The sequence below is a fragment of the Salvelinus alpinus genome, chromosome 5, assembly GCF_045679555.1.
Source record: "Salvelinus alpinus chromosome 5, SLU_Salpinus.1, whole genome shotgun sequence".
Lineage (NCBI taxonomy): Eukaryota > Metazoa > Chordata > Actinopteri > Salmoniformes > Salmonidae > Salvelinus > Salvelinus alpinus.
In genome coordinates this window covers 97,233,336-97,258,335 of record NC_092090.1, presented here as the reverse complement: position 1 = coordinate 97,258,335, position 25,000 = coordinate 97,233,336, and the positions used below count along the sequence as shown (strand labels likewise).

Here is a 25,000-nt window from a genome sequence, read left to right as displayed (position 1 = left end):
GGACATGGGGACAGGGGGAACATGGGGACAGGGGGACGGGGGGACGTGGGGACATGGGGACAGGGGGAACATGGGGACATGGGGACAGGGGGACGGGGGGACATGGGGACATGGGGACAGGGGGAACATGGGGACATGGGGAACATGGGGACATGGGGACAGGGGGAACATGGGGACATGAGGACAGGGGGAACATGGGGACAGGGGGATGGGGGGACATGGGGACATGGGGACAGGGGGAACATGGGGACAGGGGGAACATGGGGACATGGGGATGGGGGGACATGGGGACAGGGGGAACATGGGGACAGGGGGAACATGGGGACATGAGGACAGGGGGAACATGGGGACAGGGGGATGGGGGAACATGGGGACATGGGGATGGGGGGACATGGGGACAGGGGGAACATGGGGACATGGGGATGGGGGGACATGGGGACAGGGGGAACATGGGGACAGGGGGAACATGGGGACAGGGGGAACATGGGGACATGAGGACAGGGGGAACATGGGGACAGGGGGATGGGGGGACATGGGGACATGGGGACAGGGGGAACATGGGGACAGGGGGACATGGGGAACATGGGGACATGGGGACGGGGGGACATGGGGACATGGGGACAGGGGGAACATGGGGACAGGGGGATGGGGGGACATGGGGACAGGGGAACATGGGGACATGGGGACGGGGGGACATGGGGACGGGGGGACATGGGGACAGGGGGACGGGGGGACATGGGGACAGGGGGAACATGGGGACATGGGGAACATGGGGACAGGGGGAACATGGGGACAGGGGGACGGGGGGACATGGGGACATGGGGACATGGGGACAGGGGGAACATGGGGACAGGGGGAACATGGGGACATGAGGACAGGGGGAACATGGGGACAGGGGGACATGGGGACAGGGGGACAGGGGGAACATGGGGACATGAGGACAGGGGGAACATGGGGACAGGGGGATGGGGGGACATGGGGACATGGGGACAGGGGGAACATGGGGACAGGGGGAACATGGGGACATGGGGACAGGGGGAACATGGGGACAGGGGGACAGGGGGAACATGGGGACATGGGGACATGGGGACATGGGGACATGGGGACAGGGGGAACATGGGGACAGGGGGATGGGGGGACATGGGGACATGGGGACAGGGGGAACATGGGGACATGAGGACAGGGGGAACATGGGGACAGGGGGATGGGGGGACATGGGGACAGGGGGAACATGGGGACATGGGGAACATGGGGACATGGGGAACATGGGGACATGGGGAACATGGGGAACATGGGGACAGGGGGAACATGGGGACATGGGGACATGGGGACATGGGGAACATGGGGAACATGGGGACAGGGGGACAGGGGGAACATGGGGACAGGGGGACATGGGGACATGGGGACAGGGGGAACATGGGGACAGGGGGAACATGGGGACATGGGGACATGGGGACATGGGGAACATGGGGACAGGGGGAACATGGGGACAGGGGGATGGGGGGACATGGGGACATGGGGACAGGGGGAACATGGGGAACATGGGGACATGGGGAACATGGGGACATGGGGACATGGGGACATGGGGACATGGGGACAGGGGGACATGGGGAACACGGGGACATGGGGACAGGGGGACACGGGGAACATGGGGACAGGGGGACAGGGGGAACATGGGGACATGGGGACAGGGGGAACATGGGGACATGGGGACAGGGGGAACATGGGGACAGGGGGAACATGGGGACAGGGGGAACATGGGGACAGGGGGAACATGGGGACATGGGGACAGGGGGAACATGGGGACAGGGGGAACATGGGGACATGGGGACATGGGGACATGGGGACAGGGGGAACATGGGGACAGGGGGACATGGGGAACACGGGGACAGGGGGAACATGGGGACAGGGGGACATGGGGAACACGGGGACATGGGGACAGGGGGAACATGCGGAACATGGGGACGGGGGAACAAGGGGACGGGGGAACAAGGGGACGGGGGAACATGCGGAACAATGGGACGGAGGAACATGGGGACGGGGGAAGGCGAGGAGGAAGATAACAGAGAGAAGGAGAGATGAAAACCTGAGAGTGAAGATGTTTCAACCAGATGGGAACAGAACGCCTAGAACAGACCACTGGTGGTTTAGGACCGCATCAGGAAAGAAGGCCCCCGCTCGTAAGCAACTACCAGCAACAATTAGCCACTGATTGTTTTGAATTGATCGCCAGTACTGTGTTCCCTACATAAGAGGACACCATACAAAGTTATTTACCTAGTATACTGATGTAGAAAGACTGGTACCTACCTAGTACACTGATGTAGAAGGACTGGTACCTACCTAGTACACTGATGTAGAAGGACTGGTATCTACCTAGTACACTGATGTAGAAGGACTGGTACCTACCTAGTATAGTGATGTAGAAGGACCGATACCTAGTACACTGATGTAGAAGGACTGGTACCTACCTAGTACACTGATGTAGAAGGACTGGTATCTACCTAGTACACTGATGTAGAAGGACTGGTACCTACCTAGTACACTGATGTAGAAAGACTGGTACCTACCTAGTACACTGATGTAGAAGGACTGGTATCTACCTAGTACAATGATGTAGAAGGACTGGTACCAACCTAGTACACTGATGTAGAAGGACTGGTACCTACCTAGTACACTGATGTAGAAGGACTGGTACCTACCTAGTACACTGATGTAGAAGGACTGGTACCTACCTAGTACACTGATGTAGAAAGACTGGTACCTACCTAGTACACTGATGTAGAAGGACGGGTACCGACCCAGTACACTGATGTAGAAGGACTGGTACCTACCTAGTACACTGATGTAGAAGGACCGGTACCTACCTAGTATAGTGATGTAGAAGGACTGGTACCTACCTAGTACACTGATGTAGAAGGACTGGTACCTACCTAGTACACTGATGTAGAAGGACTGGTACCTACCTAGTACACTGATGTAGAAAGACTGGTACCTACCTAGTACACTGATGTAGAAAGACTGGTGCCTACCTAGTACACTGATGTAGAAGGACTGGTACATACCTAGTACACTGATGTAGAAGGACTGGTACCTACCTAGTACACTAATGTAGAAAGACTGGTACCTACCTAGTACACTGATGTAGAAGGACTGGTGCCTACCTAGTACACTGATGTAGAAGGACTGGTACCTACCTAGTACACTGATGTAGAAGGACTGGTACCTACCTAGTACACTGATGTAGAAGGACTGGTACATACCTAGTGCACTGATGTAGATGGACTGGTACCTACCTAGTACACTGATGTAGACGGACTGGTACCTACCTAGTATAGTGATGTAGAAAGACTGGTACCTACCTAGTACACTGATGTATATGGACTGGTACCTACCTGGTACACTGATGTAGAAAGACTGGTGCCTACCTAGTACACTGATGTAGATGGACTGGTATCTACCTAGTATAGTGATGTAGAAGGACTGGTACATACCTGGTACACTGATGTAGAAGGACTGGTACCTACCTAGTACACTGATGTAGACGGACTGGTACCTACCTAGTACACTGATGTAGAAGGACTGGTACCTACCTGGTACACTGATGTAGAAGGACTGGTACCTACCTGGTATACTGATGTAGAAAGACTGGTACCTACCTGGTACACTGATGTAGACGGACTGGTACCTACCTAGTACACTGATGTAGAAGGACTGGTACCTACCTAGTACACTGATGTAGACAGACTGGTACCTACCTAGTACACTGATGTAGAAAGACTGGTACCTACCTAGTACACTGATGTAGAAAGACTGGTACCTACCTGGTACACTGATGTAGAAAGACTGGTACCTACCTGTTACACTGATGTAGAAGGACTGGTACCTACCTGGTATACTGATGTAGAAAGACGGGTACCTACCTGGTACACTGATGTAGACGGACTGGTACCTACCTAGTACACTGATGTAGAAGGACTGGTACCTACCTGGTACACTGATGTAGACGGACTGGTACCTACCTAGTACACTGATGTAAAAGGACTGGTACCTACCTAGTACACTGATGTAGACAGACTGGTACCTACCTGGTACACTGATGTAGAAGGACTGGTACCTACCTAGTACACTGATGTAGTAGGACTGGTACATACCTAGTACACCGATGTAGATGGACTGGTACCTACCTACCTGGTACACTGATGTAGACGGACTGGTACCTACCTAGTACACTGATGTAGAAGGACTGGTACCTACCTACCTGGTACACTGATGTAGACGGACTGGTACCTACCTGGTACACTGATGTAGAAGGACTGATACCTACCTAGTACAGTGATGTAGAAGGACTGGTACCTACCTAGTACACTGATGTAGAAGGACTGGTACCTACCTAGTACACTGATGTAGAAGGACTGGTACCTACCTAGTACACGGATGTAGAAGGACTGGTACCTACCTAGTATAGTGATGTAGAAGGACTGGTACATACCTGGTACACTGATGTAGAAGGACTGGTACCTACCTAGTACACTGATGTAGACGGACTGGTACCTACCTAGTACACTGATGTAGAAGGACTGGTACCTACCTGGTACACTGATGTAGAAGGACTGGTACCTACCTGGTATACTGATGTAGAAAGACTGGTACCTACCTGGTACACTGATGTAGACGGACTGGTACCTACCTAGTACACTGATGTAGAAGGACTGGTACCTACCTAGTACACTGATGTAGACAGACTGGTACCTACCTAGTACACTGATGTAGAAAGACTGGTACCTACCTAGTACACTGATGTAGAAGGACTGGTACCTACCTAGTACACTGATGTAGAAAGACTGGTACCTACCTGGTACACTGATGTAGAAGGACTGGTACCTACCTAGTACACTGATGTAGAAGGACTGGTACCTACCTAGTACACTGATGTAGACAGACTGGTACCTACCTAGTACACTGATGTAGAAGGACTGGTAAATACCTAGTACACTGATGTAGAAAGACTGGTACCTACCTGGTACACTGATGTAGACGGACTGGTACCTACCTAGTACACTGATGTAGAAGGACTGGTACCTACCTAGTACACTGATGTAGACAGACTGGTACCTACCTGGTACACTGATGTAGAAGGACTGGTACCTACCTAGTACACTGATGTAGATGGACTGGTACCTACCTAGTACAGTGATGTAGAAGGACTGGTACCTACCTAGTACACTGATGTAGAAGGACTGGTACCTACCTGGTATACTGATGTAGAAAGACGGGTACCTACCTGGTACACTGATGTAGACGGACTGGTACCTACCTAGTACACTGATGTAGAAGGACTGGTACCTACCTAGTACACTGATGTAGACAGACTGGTACCTACCTAGTACACTGATGTAGAAGGACTGGTAAATACCTAGTACACTGATGTAGAAAGACTGGTACCTACCTGGTACACTGATGTAGACGGACTGGTACCTACCTAGTACACTGATGTAGAAGGACTGGTACCTACCTAGTACACTGATGTAGACAGACTGGTACCTACCTGGTACACTGATGTAGAAGGACTGGTACCTACCTAGTACACTGATGTAGTAGGACTGGTACATACCTAGTACACCGATGTAGATGGACTGGTACCTACCTACCTGGTACACTGATGTAGACGGACTGGTACCTACCTAGTACACTGATGTAGAAGGACTGGTACCTACCTACCTGGTACACTGATGTAGACGGACTGGTACCTACCTGGTACACTGATGTAGAAGGACTGATACCTACCTAGTACAGTGATGTAGAAGGACTGGTACCTACCTAGTACACTGATGTAGAAGGACTGGTACCTACCTAGTACACTGATGTAGAAGGACTGGTACCTACCTAGTACACGGATGTAGAAGGACTGGTACCTACCTAGTATAGTGATGTAGAAGGACTGGTACATACCTGGTACACTGATTTAGAAGGACTGGTACCTACCTAGTACACTGATGTAGACGGACTGGTACCTACCTAGTACACTGATGTAGAAGGACTGGTACCTACCTGGTACACTGATGTAGAAGGACTGGTACCTACCTGGTATACTGATGTAGAAAGACTGGTACCTACCTGGTACACTGATGTAGACGGACTGGTACCTACCTAGTACACTGATGTAGAAGGACTGGTACCTACCTAGTACACTGATGTAGACAGACTGGTACCTACCTAGTACACTGATGTAGAAAGACTGGTACCTACCTAGTACACTGATGTAGAAGGACTGGTACCTACCTGGTATACTGATGTAGAAAGACTGGTACCTACCTGGTACACTGATGTAGACGGACTGGTACCTACCTAGTACACTGATGTAGAAGGACTGGTACCTACCTAGTACACTGATGTAGACAGACTGGTACCTACCTAGTACACTGATGTAGAAGGACTGGTAAATACCTAGTACACTGATGTCGAAAGACTGGTACCTACCTGGTACACTGATGTAGACGGACTGGTACCTACCTAGTACACTGATGTAGAAGGACTGGTACCTACCTAGTACACTGATGTAGACAGACTGGTACCTACCTGGTACACTGATGTAGAAGGACTGGTACCTACCTAGTACACTGATGTAGATGGACTGGTACCTACCTAGTACAGTGATGTAGAAGGACTGGTACCTACCTAGTACACTGATGTAGACAGACTGGTACCTACCTGGTACACTGATGTAGAAAGACTGGTGCCTACCTAGTACACTGATGTAGATGGACTGGTACCTACCTAGTACAGTGATGTAGAAGGACTGGTACCTACCTAGTACACTGATGTAGAAGGACTGGTACCTACCTAGTACACTGATGTAGACGGACTGGTACCTACCTGGTACACTGATGTAGAAGGACTGATACCTACCTAGTACAGTGATGTAGAAGGACTGGTACCTACCTAGTACACTGATGTAGAAGGACTGGTACCTACCTAGTACACTGATGTAGAAGGACTGGTACCTACCTAGTACACGGATGTAGAAGGACTGGTACCTACCTAGTATAGTGATGTAGAAGGACTGGTACATACCTGGTACACTGATTTAGAAGGACTGGTACCTACCTAGTACACTGATGTAGACGGACTGGTACCTACCTAGTACACTGATGTAGAAGGACTGGTACCTACCTGGTACACTGATGTAGAAGGACTGGTACCTACCTGGTATACTGATGTAGAAAGACTGGTACCTACCTGGTACACTGATGTAGACGGACTGGTACCTACCTAGTACACTGATGTAGAAGGACTGGTACCTACCTAGTACACTGATGTAGACAGACTGGTACCTACCTAGTACACTGATGTAGAAAGACTGGTACCTACCTAGTACACTGATGTAGAAGGACTGGTACCTACCTGGTATACTGATGTAGAAAGACTGGTACCTACCTGGTACACTGATGTAGACGGACTGGTACCTACCTAGTACACTGATGTAGAAGGACTGGTACCTACCTAGTACACTGATGTAGACAGACTGGTACCTACCTAGTACACTGATGTAGAAGGACTGGTAAATACCTAGTACACTGATGTAGAAAGACTGGTACCTACCTGGTACACTGATGTAGACGGACTGGTACCTACCTAGTACACTGATGTAGAAGGACTGGTACCTACCTAGTACACTGATGTAGACAGACTGGTACCTACCTGGTACACTGATGTAGAAGGACTGGTACCTACCTAGTACACTGATGTAGATGGACTGGTACCTACCTAGTACAGTGATGTAGAAGGACTGGTACCTACCTAGTACACTGATGTAGACAGACTGGTACCTACCTGGTACACTGATGTAGAAAGACTGGTGCCTACCTAGTACACTGATGTAGATGGACTGGTACCTACCTAGTACAGTGATGTAGAAGGACTGGTACCTACCTAGTACACTGATGTAGAAGGACTGGTACCTACCTAGTACACTGATGTAGAAGGACTGGTACCTACCTGGTACACTGATGTAGAAGGACTGATACCTACCTAGTACACTGATGTAGAAGGACTGGTACCTACCTAGTACACTGATGTAGAAGGACTGGTACATACCTAGTGCACTGATGTAGATGGACTGGTACCTACCTAGTACAGTGATGTAGAAAGACTGGTACCTACCTAGTACACTGATGTAGAAGGACTGGTACCTACCTAGTACACTGATGTAGAAGGACTGGTACCTACCTAGTATACTGATGTAGAAGGACTGGTACCTACCTAGTACACTGCTGTAGAAGGACTGGTACCTACCTAGTACACTGATGTAGAAGGACTGGTACCTACCTAGTATACTGATGTAGAAGGACTGGTACCTACCTAGTACACTGATATAGATGGACTGGTACCTACCTGGTACACTGATGTAGAAGGACTGGTACCTACCTAGTACACTGATGTATATGGACTGGTACCTACCTGGTACACTGATGTAGAAAGACTGGTGCCTACCTAGTACACTGATGTAGATGGACTGGTACCTACCTAGTACAGTGATGTAGAAGGACTGGTACATACCTGGTACACTGATGTAGAAGGACTGGTACCTACCTAGTACACTGATGTAGACGGACTGGTACCTACCTAGTACACTGATGTAGAAGGACTGGTACCTACCTGGTACACTGATGTAGAAGGACTGGTACCTACCTGGTATACTGATGTAGAAAGACTGGTACCTACCTGGTACACTGATGTAGACGGACTGGTACCTACCTAGTACACTGATGTAGAAGGACTGGTACCTACCTAGTACACTGATGTAGACAGACTGGTACCTACCTAGTACACTGATGTAGAAAGACTGGTACCTACCTAGTACACTGATGTAGAAAGACTGGTACCTACCTGGTACACTGATGTAGAAAGACTGGTACCTACCTGTTACACTGATGTAGAAGGACTGGTACCTACCTGGTATACTGATGTACCTAGTACACTGATGTATAAGGACTGGTCCCTACCTGGTACACTGATGTAGAAGGACTGGTACATACCTAGTACACTGATGTAGAAAGACTGGTACCTACCTAGTACACTGCTGTAGAAAGACTGGTACCTACCTAGTACACTGATGTAGAAGGACTGGTACCTACCTAGTACACTGATGTAGATGGACTGGTACCTACCTAGTATAGTGATGTAGAAAGACTGGTACCTACCTAGTACACTGATGTAGAAGGACTGGTACCTACCTAGTACACTGATGTAGAAGGACTGGTACCTACCTAGTATAGTGATGTAGAAGGACTGGTACCTACCTGGTACACTGATGTAGAAGGACTGGTACCTACCTAGTACACTGATGTAGAAAGACTGGTACCTACCTAGTACACTGATGTAGAAAGACTGGTACCTACCTAGTACACTGATGTAGAAGGACTGGTACCTACCTAGTACACTGATGTAGAAAGACTGGTACCTACCTAGTACACTGATGTAGAAGGACTGGTACCTACCTGGTACACTGATGTAGAAAGACTGGTACCTACCTAGTACACTGATGTAGAAAGACTGGTACCTACCTAGTACACTGATGTAGACGGACTGGTACCTACCTAGTACACTGATGTAGATGGACTGGTACCTACCTAGTACACTGATGTAGAAGGACTGGTACCTACCTAGTACACTGATGTAGACGGACTGGTACCTACCTAGTACACTGATGTAGAAGGACTGGTACCTACCTAGTACACTGATGTAGAAAGACTGGTACCTACCTAGTACACTGATGTAGAAGGACTGGTACCTACCTAGTACACTGATGTAGAAAGACTGGTACCTAGTACACTGATGTAGAAGGACTGGTACCTACCTAGTACACTGATGTAGAAAGACTGGTACCTAGTACACTGATGTAGAAGGACTGGTACCTAGTACACTGATGTAGAAGGACTGGTACCTACCTAGTACACTAATGTAGAAAGACCGGTACCTACCTAGTACACTGATGTAGAAGGACTGGTACCGACCTAGTACACTGATGTAGAAGGACTGGTACCTACCTAGTATACTGATGTAGAAGGACTGGTATCTACCTGGTACACTGATGTAGAAGGACTGGTACCTACCTGGTACACTGATGTAGAAGGACTGGCACCTACCTGGTACACTGATGTAGAAGGACTGGTACCTACTTAGTACACTGATGTAGATGGACTGGTACCTACCTAGTACACTGATGTAGAAGGACTGGTACCTACCTAGTACACGGATGTAGAAGGACTGGTACCTACCTAGTACACTGATGTAGAAGGACTGGTACCTACCTAGTACACTGATGTAGATGGACTGGTACCTACCTAGTACACTGATGTAGAAGGACTGGTACCTACCTAGTACACTGATGTAGAAGGACTGGTACCTACCTAGTACACTGATGTAGAAGGACTGGTACCTACCTAGTACACTAATGTAGAAGGACTGGTACCTACCTAGTACACTGATGTAGATGGACTGGTACCTACCTAGTACACTGATGTAGAAGGACTGGTACCTACCTAGTACACTGATGTAGAAGGACTGGTACCTACCTAGTACACTGATGTAGAAGGACTGGTACCTACCTAGTACACTGATGTAGATGGACTGGTACCTACCTAGTACACTGATGTAGAAGGACTGGTACCTACCTAGTACACTGATGTAGAAGGACTGGTACCTACCTAGTATAGTGATGTAGAAGGACCGATACCTAGTACACTGATGTAGAAGGACTGGTACCTACCTAGTACACTGATGTAGAAGGACTAGTACCTACCTAGTACACTGATGTAGAAAGACTGGTACCTACCTAGTACACTGATGTAGAAGGACTGGTACCTACCTAGTATAGTGATGTAGAAAGACTGGTCGATCAGTTTGTTGCCCTCTGGATCCACCAGGTTGAACTTGAAGGAGATGGTCCCTCCTTCATCTCCCTTTTCATGACTGTACTCCAACAGACCTGCAACAAACACACACAGTCAATATTAGGGTGAAATCACTCAACTTAGTCCAACAGGCCTGCGACACACATGTCGTTTTGGTGAACCTAACGTGGTAGTGAAATGATCATTAGCCTTATGCATACACCCAGACACAGTCAACAAGGGCGATTCCACGCCAGCGGAAGCGGGAAAATATATTTGGTATCTCAGATTGTTCTGGCAATTCTTACATAGAAACTTCAATGGGATCTTTCTGAAAATCACGATGAAAGGTAGGCCATTTTATGTCATTTTTAGACCTATACATGCCTCCTGTAAGACCCTATGATGTGTAACGTGTACTTGATAGAGACAACATCTTGGAGTCATTCTACTGTCAGACCTTTGATGTGTGACGTGTACATGGTACAGACAACATCTTGGAGTCATTATACTGTCAGACCCTATGCCTCACAAAGACCAGGGAGGTTTTCCAAAACCTCACAAAGACCAGGGAGGGTTTCCAATGCCTCACAAAGACCAGGGAGGTTTTCCAATGCCTCACATAGACCAGGGAGGTTTTCCAATACCTCACAAAGACCAGGGAGGGTTTCCAATGCCTCACAAAGACCAGGGAGGGTTTCCAATGCCTCGCAAAGACCAGGGAGGGTTTCCAATGCCTCACAAAGACCAGGGAGGGTTTCCAATGCCTCGCAAAGACCAGGGAGGGTTTCCAATGCCTCGCAAAGACCAGGGAGGGTTTCCAATGCCTGGCAAAGACCAGGGAGGTTTCCCAATGCCTGGCAAAGACCAGGGAGGTTTTCCCAATGCCTGGCAAAGACCAGGGAGGTTCTCCCAATGCCTGGCAAAGACCAGGGAGGTTTTCCCCAATGCCTCGACAAAGACCAGGGAGGTTTTCCTAATGCCTGGCAAAGACCAGGGAGGTTTTCCCCAATGCCTGGCAAATACCAGGGAGGTTTTCCCAATGCCTCGCAAAGACCAGGGAGGTTTTCCTAATGCCTCGACAAAGACCAGGGAGGTTTTCCAATGCCTGGCAAAGACCAGGGAGGTTTTCCCAATGCCTCGCAAAGACCAGGACGGTTTTCCAATGCCTGGCAAAGACCAGGGAGGTTTTCCCAATGCCTGGCAAAGACCAGGGAGGTTTTCCCAATGCCTGGCAAAGACCAGGGAGGTTTTCCCAATGCCTCACAAAGACCAGGGAGGTTTTCCAATGCCTGGCAAAGACCAGGGAGGTTTTCCCAATGCCTGGCAAAGACCAGGGAGGTTTTCCCAATGCCTGGCAAAGACCAGGGAGGTTTTCCAATGCCTCGACAAAGACATGGGAGGTTTTCCAATGCCTCACAAAGACCAGGGAGGTTTTCCCCAATGCCTCGCAAAGTAGGGTACCGAGTTATGTAAAGTCCCCATTTGGGAACCCAATGTGATTATTTTTATTCAATTCGGTCTGTTATGAGAACGGTAGCCCCTATCTGCAAAAGCAGGGTGTGTAGAAAGCTGAGTATCTTGGCCAGCGGGACACCTGTCGACAACTTCCGGTGAAATTGGAGGGCGCGCAATTCAAATAAATAATCATAAAAAATATGGATATTAAACATTTGATACATACAAGTCTCTGATATCGGTTAAAAGCTTACATTCTATTCTTGTAAATCTAACTGCATTGTCCGATTTAAAATAGGCTTTACAGCGAAAGCATGCCATGCGATTGTTTGAGGACGACGCCCCACATTAAAATATTTTTCAACCAGCACAGGCTTCATAAAATCCCAAATAGCGATTAAATATTCACTTACTTTTTGATAATCTTCCTCTGATTTGCAAAAAATCTGTTTAATTGGTGCCATCGATTTGAGTAATACACTCATTCAACATGCAGAGAAAGGAATCCAAAAAGCTACCGCTAAACTTTGTTAAAACAAGTCAAAATACATTTCTACTTAATCCTCAGGTACCCTAAAATGTAATTAAACTATAATATTTCATAAGGAAAGAAGTATGTTCAATAGAAAGTACAATTAGCAGGTGCGCATCCTCTTCATCGCAGTCTGATTTCCAACCAAAACTCAAAATTCTTCCTCGTTTGGGAAGAAACAAGCCTGAAACCTTGAACAAAGACTGTTGACATCTAGTGGAAGCCATAGGAATTGCAATCAGGGAGCTGGAATTGCATAGGACCCATAGCTTTCCATTGAAAGAGCATGGACTCAAAAAAAAAACAATTCTGGTTGGTTTTTCTTTGGAGTCTCATACATTATTTTAACATTTCTACAAACTTCAAAGTGTTTTATATCCAATGGTACCAATTATATGCTTCTGGGCCTGAGTAACAGGCAGTTTACTTCGGGCACGTCAGTCAGACAGGAAGTGGAGAAAAATAGACCCTAGCCTGAAGAAGTTTTAATGGCAACATCGAATATCCACCGAGTGACTATATCTTTGCGCATAAAAAATATTCTGGTTAGAGACAGTTTGCGCTGTTCTGTGAAGGGAGTAGTACACAGCGTTGTATGAGAGCTTTGGGTTCTTTGCAAATTCTCGTACGGAATAGCCTTCATTTCTCAGAACAAGAATAGACTGACGAGTTTCAGAAGAAAGTGCTTTGTTTCTGGCCATTTTGAGCCTGTAATCGAACCCACAAATGCCGATGCTCCAGATACTCAACTAGTCTAAGAAGGCCAGTTTCATTGCTTCTTTAATCAGGACAACAGTTTTCAGCTGTGCTAACTTAGTTGCAAAAGGGTTTTCTATTGATCAATTAGCCTTTTAAAATGATAAACTTGGATTAGCTAACACAACGTGCCATTGGAACAAAGGAGTGATGGTTGCTGATATGTATATATGGGCCTATGTAGATATTCCATAAAAAATCTGCCATTTCCTGCTGCAATAGTCATTTACAACATTAACAATGTCTACACTGTATATCTGATCAATTTGATGTCATTTTAATGGACAAAAAATTTGCTTTTCTTTCAAAAACAAGGACATTTCTAAGTGGCCCCAAACGTTTGAATGGTAGTGTACATGTAGGTAGAGTTAAAGTGACTATGCATAGATAATAAACAGAAAGAAGCAGCAGCGTAAAAAAAGGGGTCAATGCAAATAATCCAGGTGGCGCATTTTATTAGCTTTTCAGTAGTCTTATGGCTTGGGGGTAGAAGCTGTTTAGAAGCCTGTTGGACCTAGACTTGGCGCTACGGTACTTCTTGCCGTGCATTAGCAGAGAGAACAGTCTATGACTAGGGTGGCTGGAGTCTTTGACAATTTTTCGGGCATTCCTCTCTGACACCGCCTGGTATAGAGGTCCTAGATGGCAGGAAGCTTGGCCCCAGTGATGTACTGGACCATTCGCACTACCCTCTGTAGTGCCTTGCGGTCGGAGGCCGAGCAGTTGCCATACCAGGCAGTGATCCAACCAGTCAGGATGCTCTCGATGGTGCAGCTGTAGAACCTTTTGAGGATCTGAGGACCCATACCAAATCTTTTCAGGCTCCTGAGGGGGAATAGGTATTGTCATGCCCTCTTCACAACTGTCTTGATATGTTTGGACCATTCTAGTTTGTTGGTGATGTGGACACCAAGGAACTTGAAGCTCTCCACCTGTTCCACTACAGCCCCGTCAATGAGAATGGGGCCATCCTTTTCCTGTAGTCCACGATCATCTCCTTTGTCTTGAACACGTTGAGGAGAGGTTGTTGTCCTGGCACCACAATTCCAGGTCTCTGACCTCCTCCCTATAGGCTGTCTCGTCGTTGTCGGTGATCAGGCCTACTACGTTGTGTCGTCGGCAAACTAAATGATGGTGTTGGAGTCGTGCCTGGCCATGCAGTCATGGGTGAACAGGGAGTACAGGAGATGACTAAGCACGCACCGCTGAGGAGCACCAGTGTTGAGGATCAGCGTGGCGGAGGTGTTGTTGCCTACCCTTACCACCTGGGGGCGGCCATTCAGGAAGTCCAGGATCCAGTTGCAGAGGGAGGTGTTTAGTCCCAGGGTCCTTAGCTTAGTGATGAGCTTTGAGGGCACTATGGTGCTGAACGCTGAGCTGTAGTCAATGAACAGCATTCTCACGTAGGTGTTACTTTTGTCCAGGTGGGAAAGGACAGTAAGGGGTGCAAATTGGAGTGGGTCTAGGGTTTCTGGGATGATGGTGTTGATGTGAGCCATGACCAGCCATTCAAAGCACTTCATGGCTACAGACTTGAGTGCTACGGGTCGGTAGTCATTAAGGCAGGTTACCTTAGTGTTCTTGGGGACAGGGATTATGGTCTGTTTGAAACATGTAGGTATTACATACCTGGTTAGGGATAGGTTGAAAATGTCAGTGAAGACATTTGCCAGTTGGTCAGCGCATGCTCAGAGTACACGTCCTGTTAATCCGTCTGGCCCTGCGGCTTGTGAATTTTGACCTATTCAAAGTTCTTACTCACATCGGCTACAGAGAGCGTGATCACATAGTCGTCCGGAACAGCTGGTGCTCTCATGCATGGTTCAGTGTTGCTTGCTTCGAAGCAAGCATAGAAAGCATTTAGCTCATCTGGCAGGCTCACGTAGCTGGACAGCTCGCGGATGCGTTTCTTTGGAGGTCATAGCGGGATTTCTTATAAGCGTCCAGATTATTGTCCCGCTCTTTGAAAGTGGCAATTCTTGCCTTTAGCTCAGTGCAAATGTTGCCTCTAATCCAGTTAGAGAGAGTTATCAGTTATCTGTTGCTTCTAGTTGCTGTATGGTTTGGCAAGGGAGGCATTTCTAGAGTGTTGTCTCCTCTAGCTGAACAGGTGACATGCTGGTAAAAATGAGGTAAAACAGATTTCAGTTTCCCTTAAAGTCATGGGCCATGAGAAACGCAGCCTCTGAATGTACATTTTCCTGTTTGCTTATAGCCCTATACTGCTCGTTTAGTTTGGTCTTAGTGCCAGCATCGGTTTGTGGTGGTAAATAGACAGCTATGAAACATATAGATGGTAAATAGTATGGTCTGCAGCTTATCAGCAACAGCTGTTCCCTTCGACCAGCAAAATGTATATCCACGTCCTCGCTCAGCCACGACTCTGAGAAACATAAAAAAAATCTGGTTGATAGGATAGTATCGAATTGAGCTCATCCAATTTGTTCTCCAGTGATTGCACGTTCGCCGACGTAGTCTCATCAGGAAGCTCGTTTGCCTCTTTTTCCGCTTCCTCTTTCAAGTCCCGGGATTACGGTCAGGAGTAAGCAGAATATCCAGAATTGTCGATATTCCAAATCGAGGTTAGTGACACTGTGGCCCCGTCCGACGATACCCCCGGACAGGGCCAAACTGGCAGGATATAACCCCGCCCACTTTGCCAAAGCACAGCCCCCACACCACTAGAGGGATATCTTCAACCACCAACTTACCATCCTGAGACAAGGCCGAGTATAGCCCACGAAGATCTCCGCCACGGCATAACCGAAGGTGGGGCGCCAACCCGGACAGGAAGATCACGTCAGTGACTCAACCCACTCAAGTGATGCACCCCTCCTAGGGACGGCATGAAAGAGCACCAGTAAGCCAGTGACTCAGCCCCTGTAATAGGGTTAGAGGCAGAGAATCCCAGTGGAGAGAGGGGAACCGGCCAGGTAGAGACAGCAAGGGCGATTCGTTGCTCCAGTGCCTTTCCGTTCACCTTCACACTCCTGGGCCAGACTACACTCAATCATAGGACTTACTAGAGATGAGTCTTCTTCCAGAAGCTGTTTTCCCATAGTAGGAAATTATGGCGGAGACATTATGTACAAAAAAAGTTTCGATCAGCGAAATAAATAACACAAAACTGGTCAGGATCACGTAAGACCTCCGCTATCCACTACACCGCCATTCACCCACATATGCTTAAGTTCATGTATAAAAAAAATGATGGGCAGGCCATTATTTTGGCTACCATGGCTATGCCCCCATAGGATGACAATGCCTCCATTCACAGGGCACGAGTGGTCACTGAATGATTTGATGAGCACGGAAATGATGTAAACCACATGCCAGGGTGTCTCAGTCACCAGATCTCAACCAAACTGAACACTTATGGGACAGTCTGGAGCCTGAGAGCGTTTTTCCACCACCATCAATAAAACACCAAATTATGAAATTTCTTGTTGAAGAATGGTGTCGCATCACTCTAATAGAGTCCAGGACACTTGTAGAATCTATGTCAAGATGCATGGAAGCTGTTCTGGCTCGCGGTGACCCAACGCCCTATTAAGACACTACATGTTGGTGTTTCCTTTATTTATTATTATATTTTTATTTTGGCAGTTACCTATATCTGTACCAGTACGAAGGTAAAGTTAGCGTCAATTTAATATCCTGAATTAATTCATTTAGAAGAACTGAGAACAAATCTCTGAGAAAACCAACGGCCATTTTTTCTGGGGAAAAAAAGATAGCAGATTTAAACAATTGAAAATCATGGAAAGTGAGGGAGGGGGAGCGTGAGAGAGAGAGAGAGAGGTAGAGCGATGGACTGCTGAGAGAGAGAGAGAGAGGGAGAGAGGGAGAGAGAGAGAGAGAGCGCGAGAGAGAGAGCGCGAGAGAGAGAGAGAGAGAGAGAGAGAGAGAGAGAGAGAGAGAGAGAGAGAGAGAGAGAGAGAGAGAGAGAGAGAGAGAGAGCGAGAGAGAGTGCGCGAGAGAGAGGCAGAGTGACGGACTGCTGACAGAGGGAGAGAGAGAGAGAGAGAGAGAGAGAGAGAGAGAGAGAGAGAGAGAGAGAGAGAGAGAGGCAGAGTGACGGACTGCTGAGCGAGAAAGAGAGAGAGAGATACCTTTGTTGACCTCCTCCTGTGTGAAGCTCTTGACAGGTCCTTTAACAGCCACCTTCTCCTGTCCTCCTCTTTTAGAAAGCTGTAGTGTTCCTACTGGAGGATCTTTGATCAGGATGTACCTCAGCTTCAGGCTGTCTGAGTCGGAATCTGATCCCTTCAGGTTCTGCTCAGTGATCTTAGACGCTGCGCCTGAGGGAAGAGATAACGGACACTCAGAAAACAGCAGAATACAAGACTATAGAATAGCATTTCGCTACACCCGCAATAACATCTGCTAAACATGTGTATGTGACCAATACAATTAGCTTTTTGAATGCTATTTCCATCTTCTGTTCTGACTGCTTTGTTGGAGTTTGTTCCGGTTAACCAATTCCATATTGACATACTCTGAGTACACCAAACATCAGGAACACGTTCCTAATATTGAGTTGACCCCCCCTTCCCCCCTTCAAACAGTCTTCGGACTTTACAAGGTGTCGAAAGCACTCCATAGGAATGCTGGCCGATATTGACTCCAATGCTTTGTGTCATGGCTGGATGTCCGTTGGGTGGTGGACCATTCTTGATACACACAAGAACCTGTTAAGGATGAAAAACCCAGACAGACTGGTACCTACCTAGTACACTGATGTAGAAGGACTGGTAAATACCTAGTACACTGATGTAGAAAGACTGGTACCTACCTGGTACACTGATGTAGACGGACTGGTACCTACCTAGTACACTGATGAAAGAAGGATGAAAAACCCAGCAGCGTTGCAGTTCTTGACACACTCAAACCGGTGCGCCTGCCTGGCACCTACTACCGTACCCCGTTCAAAGGCACTTCAATATTTTGTTTAACCCATTTATCTACTGAATGGCACACATACGCAAAGTCTCCAATTGTCTCAAGGCTTAATAATCCTTCTTTAACCCGTCTCCTCCCCTTCATCTACGCTGATTGAAGTGGATTTAACAAGTGACATCAATAAGGGATCATAGTTTTCACCTGGATTCACCTGGTCAGTCTGTCATGGAAAGAGCAGGTGTTCTTAATGTTTTGTATACTCATTGTATATATTCAGCTGCTTCCAGTCTGTCATTGCAACTCAAAGTAAACCAAACCAACCCATCTTAGATGTTAGGTCCCCCCATATGAGGGACTTTGAGCGGTTGTGGATCGGTTCAGACTGACATTTTTGTGAACGGTGTAGAGTCCCATGCCTTATAGTGGAAGAAATCCAACCTGCCTGCTCTCTGTTTCCACCCTGCAGAGCTGACTTGAAGTGTCAGGTTTCAGACCCCACATTAGCATGTGTCACATTTTCTGTCCTATTCAGACAAAGAATCGATTTCTCTTCCGCTGAGCGAGACAGCCCTGCTGGGGAGTAACAGTCTAGTCCAGCCCTGCTGGGGAGTAACAGTCTAGTCCAGCCCTGCTGGGGAGTAACAGTCTAGTCCAGCCCTGCTGGGGAGTAACAGTCTAGTCCAGCCCAGCTGGGGAGTAACAGTCTAGTCCAGCCCTGCTGGGGAGTAACAGTCTAGTCCAGCCCTGCTGGGGAGTAACAGTCTAGTCCAGCCCTGCTGGGGAGTAACAGTCTAGTCCAGCCCTGCTGGGGAGTAACAGTCTAGTCCAGCCCTGCTGGGGAGTAACAGTCTAGTCCAGCCCTGCTGGGGAGTAACAGTCTAGTCCAGCCCTGCTGGGGAGTAACAGTCTAGTCCAGCCCAGCTGGGGAGTAACAGTCTAGTCCAGCCCTGCTGGGGAGTAACAGTCTAGTCCAGCCCTGCTGGGGAGTAACAGTCTAGTCCAGCCCAGCTGGGGAGTAACAGTCTAGTCCAGCCCTGCTGGGGAGTAACAGTCTAGTCCAGCCCTGCTGGGGAGTAACAGTCTAGTCCAGCCCTGCTGGGGAGACGGCATCTGAACGGTAACAGTCTAGTCCAGCCCTGCTGGGGAGTAACAGTCTAGTCCAGCCCAGCTGGGGAGTAACAGTCTAGTCCAGCCCAGCTGGGGAGTAACAGTCTAGTCCAGCCCTGCTGGGGAGTAACAGTCTAGTCCAGCCCAGCTGGGGAGTAACAGTCTAGTCCAGCCCTGCTGGGGAGTAACAGTCTAGTCCAGCCCTGCTGGGGAGTAACAGTCTAGTCCAGCCCTGCTGGGGAGTAACAGTCTAGTCCAGCCCTGCTGGGGAGTAACAGTCTAGTCCAGCCCTGCTGGGGAGTAACAGTCTAGTCCAGCCCAGCTGGGGAGTAACAGTCTAGTCCAGCCCTGCTGGGGAGTAACAGTCTAGTCCAGCCCTGCTGGGGAGTAACAGTCTAGTCCAGCCCTGCTGGGGAGTAACAGTCTAGTCCAGCCCTGCTGGGGAGTAACAGTCTAGTCCAGCCCTGCTGGGGAGTAACAGTCTAGTCCAGCCCTGCTGGGGAGTAACAGTCTAGTCCAGCCCAGCTGGGGAGTAACAGTCTAGTCCAGCCCTGCTGGGGAGTAACAGTCTAGTCCAGCCCTGCTGGGGAGTAACAGTCTAGTCCAGCCCAGCTGGGGAGTAACAGTCTAGTCCAGCCCTGCTGGGGAGTAACAGTCTAGTCCAGCCCTGCTGGGGAGTAACAGTCTAGTCCAGCCCTGCTGGGGAGACGGCATCTGAACGGTAACAGTCTAGTCCAGCCCTGCTGGGGAGTAACAGTCTAGTCCAGCCCAGCTGGGGAGTAACAGTCTAGTCCAGCCCAGCTGGGGAGTAACAGTCTAGTCCAGCCCTGCTGGGGAGTAACAGTCTAGTCCAGCCCAGCTGGGGAGTAACAGTCTAGTCCAGCCCTGCTGGGGAGTAACAGTCTAGTCCAGCCCTGCTGGGGAGTAACAGTCTAGTCCAGCCCTGCTGGGGAGTAACAGTCTAGTCCAGCCCTGCTGGGGAGTAACAGTCTAGTCCAGCCCAGCTGGGGAGTAACAGTCTAGTCCAGCCCTGCTGGGGAGTAACAGTCTAGTCCAGCCCTGCTGGGGAGTAACAGTCTAGTCCAGCCCTGCTGGGGAGTAACAGTCTAGTCCAGCCCAGCTGGGGAGTAACAGTCTAGTCCAGCCCTGCTGGGGAGTAACAGTCTAGTCCAGCCCTGCTGGGGAGTAACAGTCTAGTCCAGCCCTGCTGGGGAGACGGCATCTGAACGGTAACAGTCTAGTCCAGCCCTGCTGGGGAGTAACAGTCTAGTCCAGCCCAGCTGGGGAGTAACAGTCTAGTCCAGCCCAGCTGGGGAGTAACAGTCTAGTCCAGCCCTGCTGGGGAGTAACAGTCTAGTCCAGCCCAGCTGGGGAGTAACAGTCTAGTCCAGCCCTGCTGGGGAGTAACAGTCTAGTCCAGCCCTGCTGGGGAGTAACAGTCTAGTCCAGCCCTGCTGGGGAGTAACAGTCTAGTCCAGCCCAGCTGGGGAGTAACAGTCTAGTCCAGCCCTGCTGGGGAGTAACAGTCTAGTCCAGCCCTGCTGGGGAGTAACAGTCTAGTCCAGCCCTGCTGGGGAGTAACAGTCTAGTCCAGCCCTGCTGGGGAGTAACAGTCTAGTCCAGCCCTGCTGGGGAGTAACAGTCTAGTCCAGCCCTGCTGGGGAGTAACAGTCTAGTCCAGCCCTGCTGGGGAGACGGCATCTGAACGGTAACAGTCTAGTCCAGCCCTGCTGGGGAGTAACAGTCTAGTCCAGCCCAGCTGGGGAGTAACAGTCTAGTCCAGCCCAGCTGGGGAGTAACAGTCTAGTCCAGCCCTGCTGGGGAGTAACAGTCTAGTCCAGCCCAGCTGGGGAGTAACAGTCTAGTCCAGCCCTGCTGGGGAGTAACAGTCTAGTCCAGCCCTGCTGGGGAGTAACAGTCTAGTCCAGCCCTGCTGGGGAGTAACAGTCTAGTCCAGCCCAGCTGGGGAGTAACAGTCTAGTCCAGCCCTGCTGGGGAGTAACAGTCTAGTCCAGCCCTGCTGGGGAGTAACAGTCTAGTCCAGCCCTGCTGGGGAGTAACAGTCTAGTCCAGCCCTGCTGGGGAGTAACAGTCTAGTCCAGCCCTGCTGGGGAGTAACAGTCTAGTCCAGCCCTGCTGGGGAGTAACAGTCTAGTCCAGCCCTGCTGGGGAGTAACAGTCTAGTCCAGCCCTGCTGGGGAGTAACAGTCTAGTCCAGCCCTGCTGGGGAGTAACAGTCTAGTCGCTGTGGTTCCATCTTGCTATGATATTCTCAGACGGATTTAAAGCTCTCAACATGAAAAAAATACAAAATAATTTCATAAAATATAAAGAAGACCACTTTGTCTTGTTCACAGATGACCGAAATCACATCGTGCTTAAAGCTTAAAGTTTTAATGAATCTGCACACATTTGAATGGTGTCTCTGCACCGCTCAATGGACATTTAGGAGAAAATTATATTTCGGCAGTTATATGAAATAGTGCCAATATTGTTCTGTCAATAAGTATGATCATTATTTATTTTACAGTTATAAGAAATGTGAAATCTTATAGTGTTGTTTATAATTTGATTGTTACTATATTTAGAAAACATGTCAGTCATTTCAACCCTATCGTCCCACATATATGATTATTTTTTAAATATTTTCATAATATTTGTACTACGTATTTGAGCCTGTGTCCTCAAAAGTGTGTACACCTTAGCAATTTAACAACTATTTTTCACCGAAAAGGTGAGTTCCAGAACTTTCTAAAACGATGCAACATTACCAGTCACTGTGTATGGCCATCCCATGAAGAGGCCATCCCATGAAGCGGCCATCCCATGAAGAGGCCATCCCATGAAGAGGCCATCCCATGAAGAGACCATCCCATGAAGAGGCCATCCCATGAAGAGGCCATCCCATGAAGAGGCCATCCCATGAAGAGGCCATCCCATGAAGAGGCCATCCCATGAAGAGGCCATCCCATGAAGAGGCCATCCCATGAAGCGGCCATCCCATGAAGCGGCCATCCCATGAAGAGGCCATCCCATGAAGAGGCCATCCCATGAAGCGGCCATCCCATGAAGAGGCCATCCCATGAAGAGACCATCCCATGAAGAGGCCATCCCATGAAGAGGCCATCCCATGAAGAGGCCATCCCATGAAGAGGCCATCCCATGAAGAGGCCATCCCATGAAGAGGCCATCCCATGAAGAGGCCATCCCATGAAGAGGCCATCCCATGAAGCGGCCATCCCATGAAGAGGCCATCCCATGAAGAGGCCATCCCATGAAGCGGCCATCCCATGAAGAGGCCATCCCATGAAGCGGCCATCCCATGAAGAGGCCATCCCATGAAGAATCATTACATTTGGATATGTCTATTTAGGCGGGAAATCAACATTTTGCCCCATCATTCAAGCCTCCTTAACATCCCCCTTCTCAAACAACAGGCATGTCAACGACCCAACTCTCTCTCTCCTCCAGCCCTCTCCATACCTGCGGCCAGCTGCAGGCCTCTGTTAACTGTCATCCTTGGTCCTTCAGTCTTCCTGACGTCTATGGTGAAGGTGAGCCGCCCGGTGCTGTTGTGGATGCCGTCGGTCAGGGAGAAGGCTAGCTCGTCACTGCCCCCGCTGGCCACATCAGGGGTGTACACCAGAAGCAGATCCAACACGTCCTGGTAGAAGGATTGAAATTGATTAGTCGATCGAGGGCATACGTATCGTTAACTCAGCTTTATTAACCTATTTATGTAACAAAATACAAACAATTATTTGATGAATCAATGTCTTTCAGCAGAGATTAATTGATTAATCTGCCCTAGCACTCATCCAGTAATTGATTTCTTAAAACGTTGTGTTTGAACTCATCCCTACCTGGTAGGTGAATGTGGAACCCTGAGAAAGGACCCAACCGTTCCCCAGAGGCTGGGAGTGGAACTGACGTCTACGCAGCTTGCCTGAACACAGGACCACGGGGGTATAGTTTGAGTATGTGGGCTGGCAGCTTGCCTGAACACAGGACCATGGTGGTACAGTTTGAGTATGTGGGGATGCAGCTTGCCTGAACACAGGACCATGGTGGTACAGTTTGAGTATGTGGAGTTGCAGCTTGCCTGAACACAGGACCACGGGGGTACAGTTTGAGTATGTGGGGTTGCAGCTTGCCTGAACACAGGACCATGGTGGTACAGTTTGAGTATGTGGGGTTGCAGCTTGCCTGAACACAGGACCACGGGGGTACAGTTTGAGTATGTGGGGTTGCAGCTTGCCTGAACACAGGACCACGGGGGTACAGTTTGAGTATGTGGGGTTGCAGCTTGCCTGAACACAGGACCACGGGGGTACAGTTTGAGTATGTGGGGTTGCAGCTTGCCTGAACACAGGACCACGGGGGTACAGTTTGAGTATGTGGGGTTGCAGCTTGCCTGAACACAGGACCACGGGGGTACAGTTTGAGTATGTGGGGTTGCAGCTTGCCTGAACACAGGAACACGGGGGTACAGTTTGAGTATGTGGGGTTGCAGCTCGCCTGAACACAGGACCATGGTGGTACAGTTTGAGTATGTGGGGTTGCAGCTTGCCTGAACACAGGACCATGGGGGTACAGTTTGAGTATGTGGGGTTGCAGCTTGCCTGAACACAGGACCACGGGGGTACAGTTTGAGTATGTGGGGTTGCAGCTTGCCTGAAAACAGGACCACGGTGGTACAGTTTGAGTATGTGGGGTTGCAGCTTGCCTGAACTGAATGATAATAATAATAATGGTATGTGTGATTTATTCAGCAGAAGAACAGGGTAGATATATAAATAATACATCTAAGTGGTTAATATATTTTCATCCCAGGACGTAGAAAAGCCTTGAATCCTGGGAACTTGTGTCCGGGGTGTGAGCACCTGCCTGTGTGAGTCAATTAAGTATGTGTTTTGTGCTGGAGCGATGTTGTTAAGCAAAGGCTATCTGGTAGACAGACAGGCAGGCAGGCAGGCAGACAGGCAGCCAGGCAGCCAGGCAGAGAAACAGGAAGACAGACAGGCAGGCAGGCAGGCAGGCAGGCAGGCAGACAGGCAGCCAGGCAGCCAGGCAGAGAAACAGGAAGACAGACAGGCAGGCAGGCAGGCAGGCAGGCAGGCAGGCAGGCAGACAGGCAGCCAGGTAGCCAGGCAGACAGGCAGAGAAACAGGAAGACAGACAGGCAGGCAGGCAGACAGACAGACAGGCAGACAGAGAGACAGGCAGCCAGGCAGAGAGACAGGAAGACAGACAGGCAGACAGACAGACAGACAGACAGACAGACAGACAGACAGACAGACAGACAGACAGACAGACAGGCAGGCAGGCAGGCAGACAGGCAGACAGGCAG

At 49.1% G+C, this 25,000-nt stretch overlaps 1 protein-coding gene across 1 annotated transcript in view; it reads right to left on the bottom strand.

The window, feature by feature from the left end:
- The window catches only part of LOC139575377 (extracellular matrix organizing protein FRAS1-like), a 370,048-nt gene that overhangs the window by 71,529 nt on the left and 273,519 nt on the right, over nt 1-25,000 (bottom strand). Inside the window, exons 43-46 of the mRNA XM_071400291.1 lie at nt 23,514-23,596; nt 23,134-23,314; nt 17,754-17,942; nt 10,871-10,990 (exon numbers count right to left, since the gene is read on the bottom strand). Coding sequence (XP_071256392.1) covers nt 10,871-10,990; nt 17,754-17,942; nt 23,134-23,314; nt 23,514-23,596 — 573 coding nt within the window. The remainder of the gene's footprint in view (nt 1-10,870; nt 10,991-17,753; nt 17,943-23,133; nt 23,315-23,513; nt 23,597-25,000) is intronic.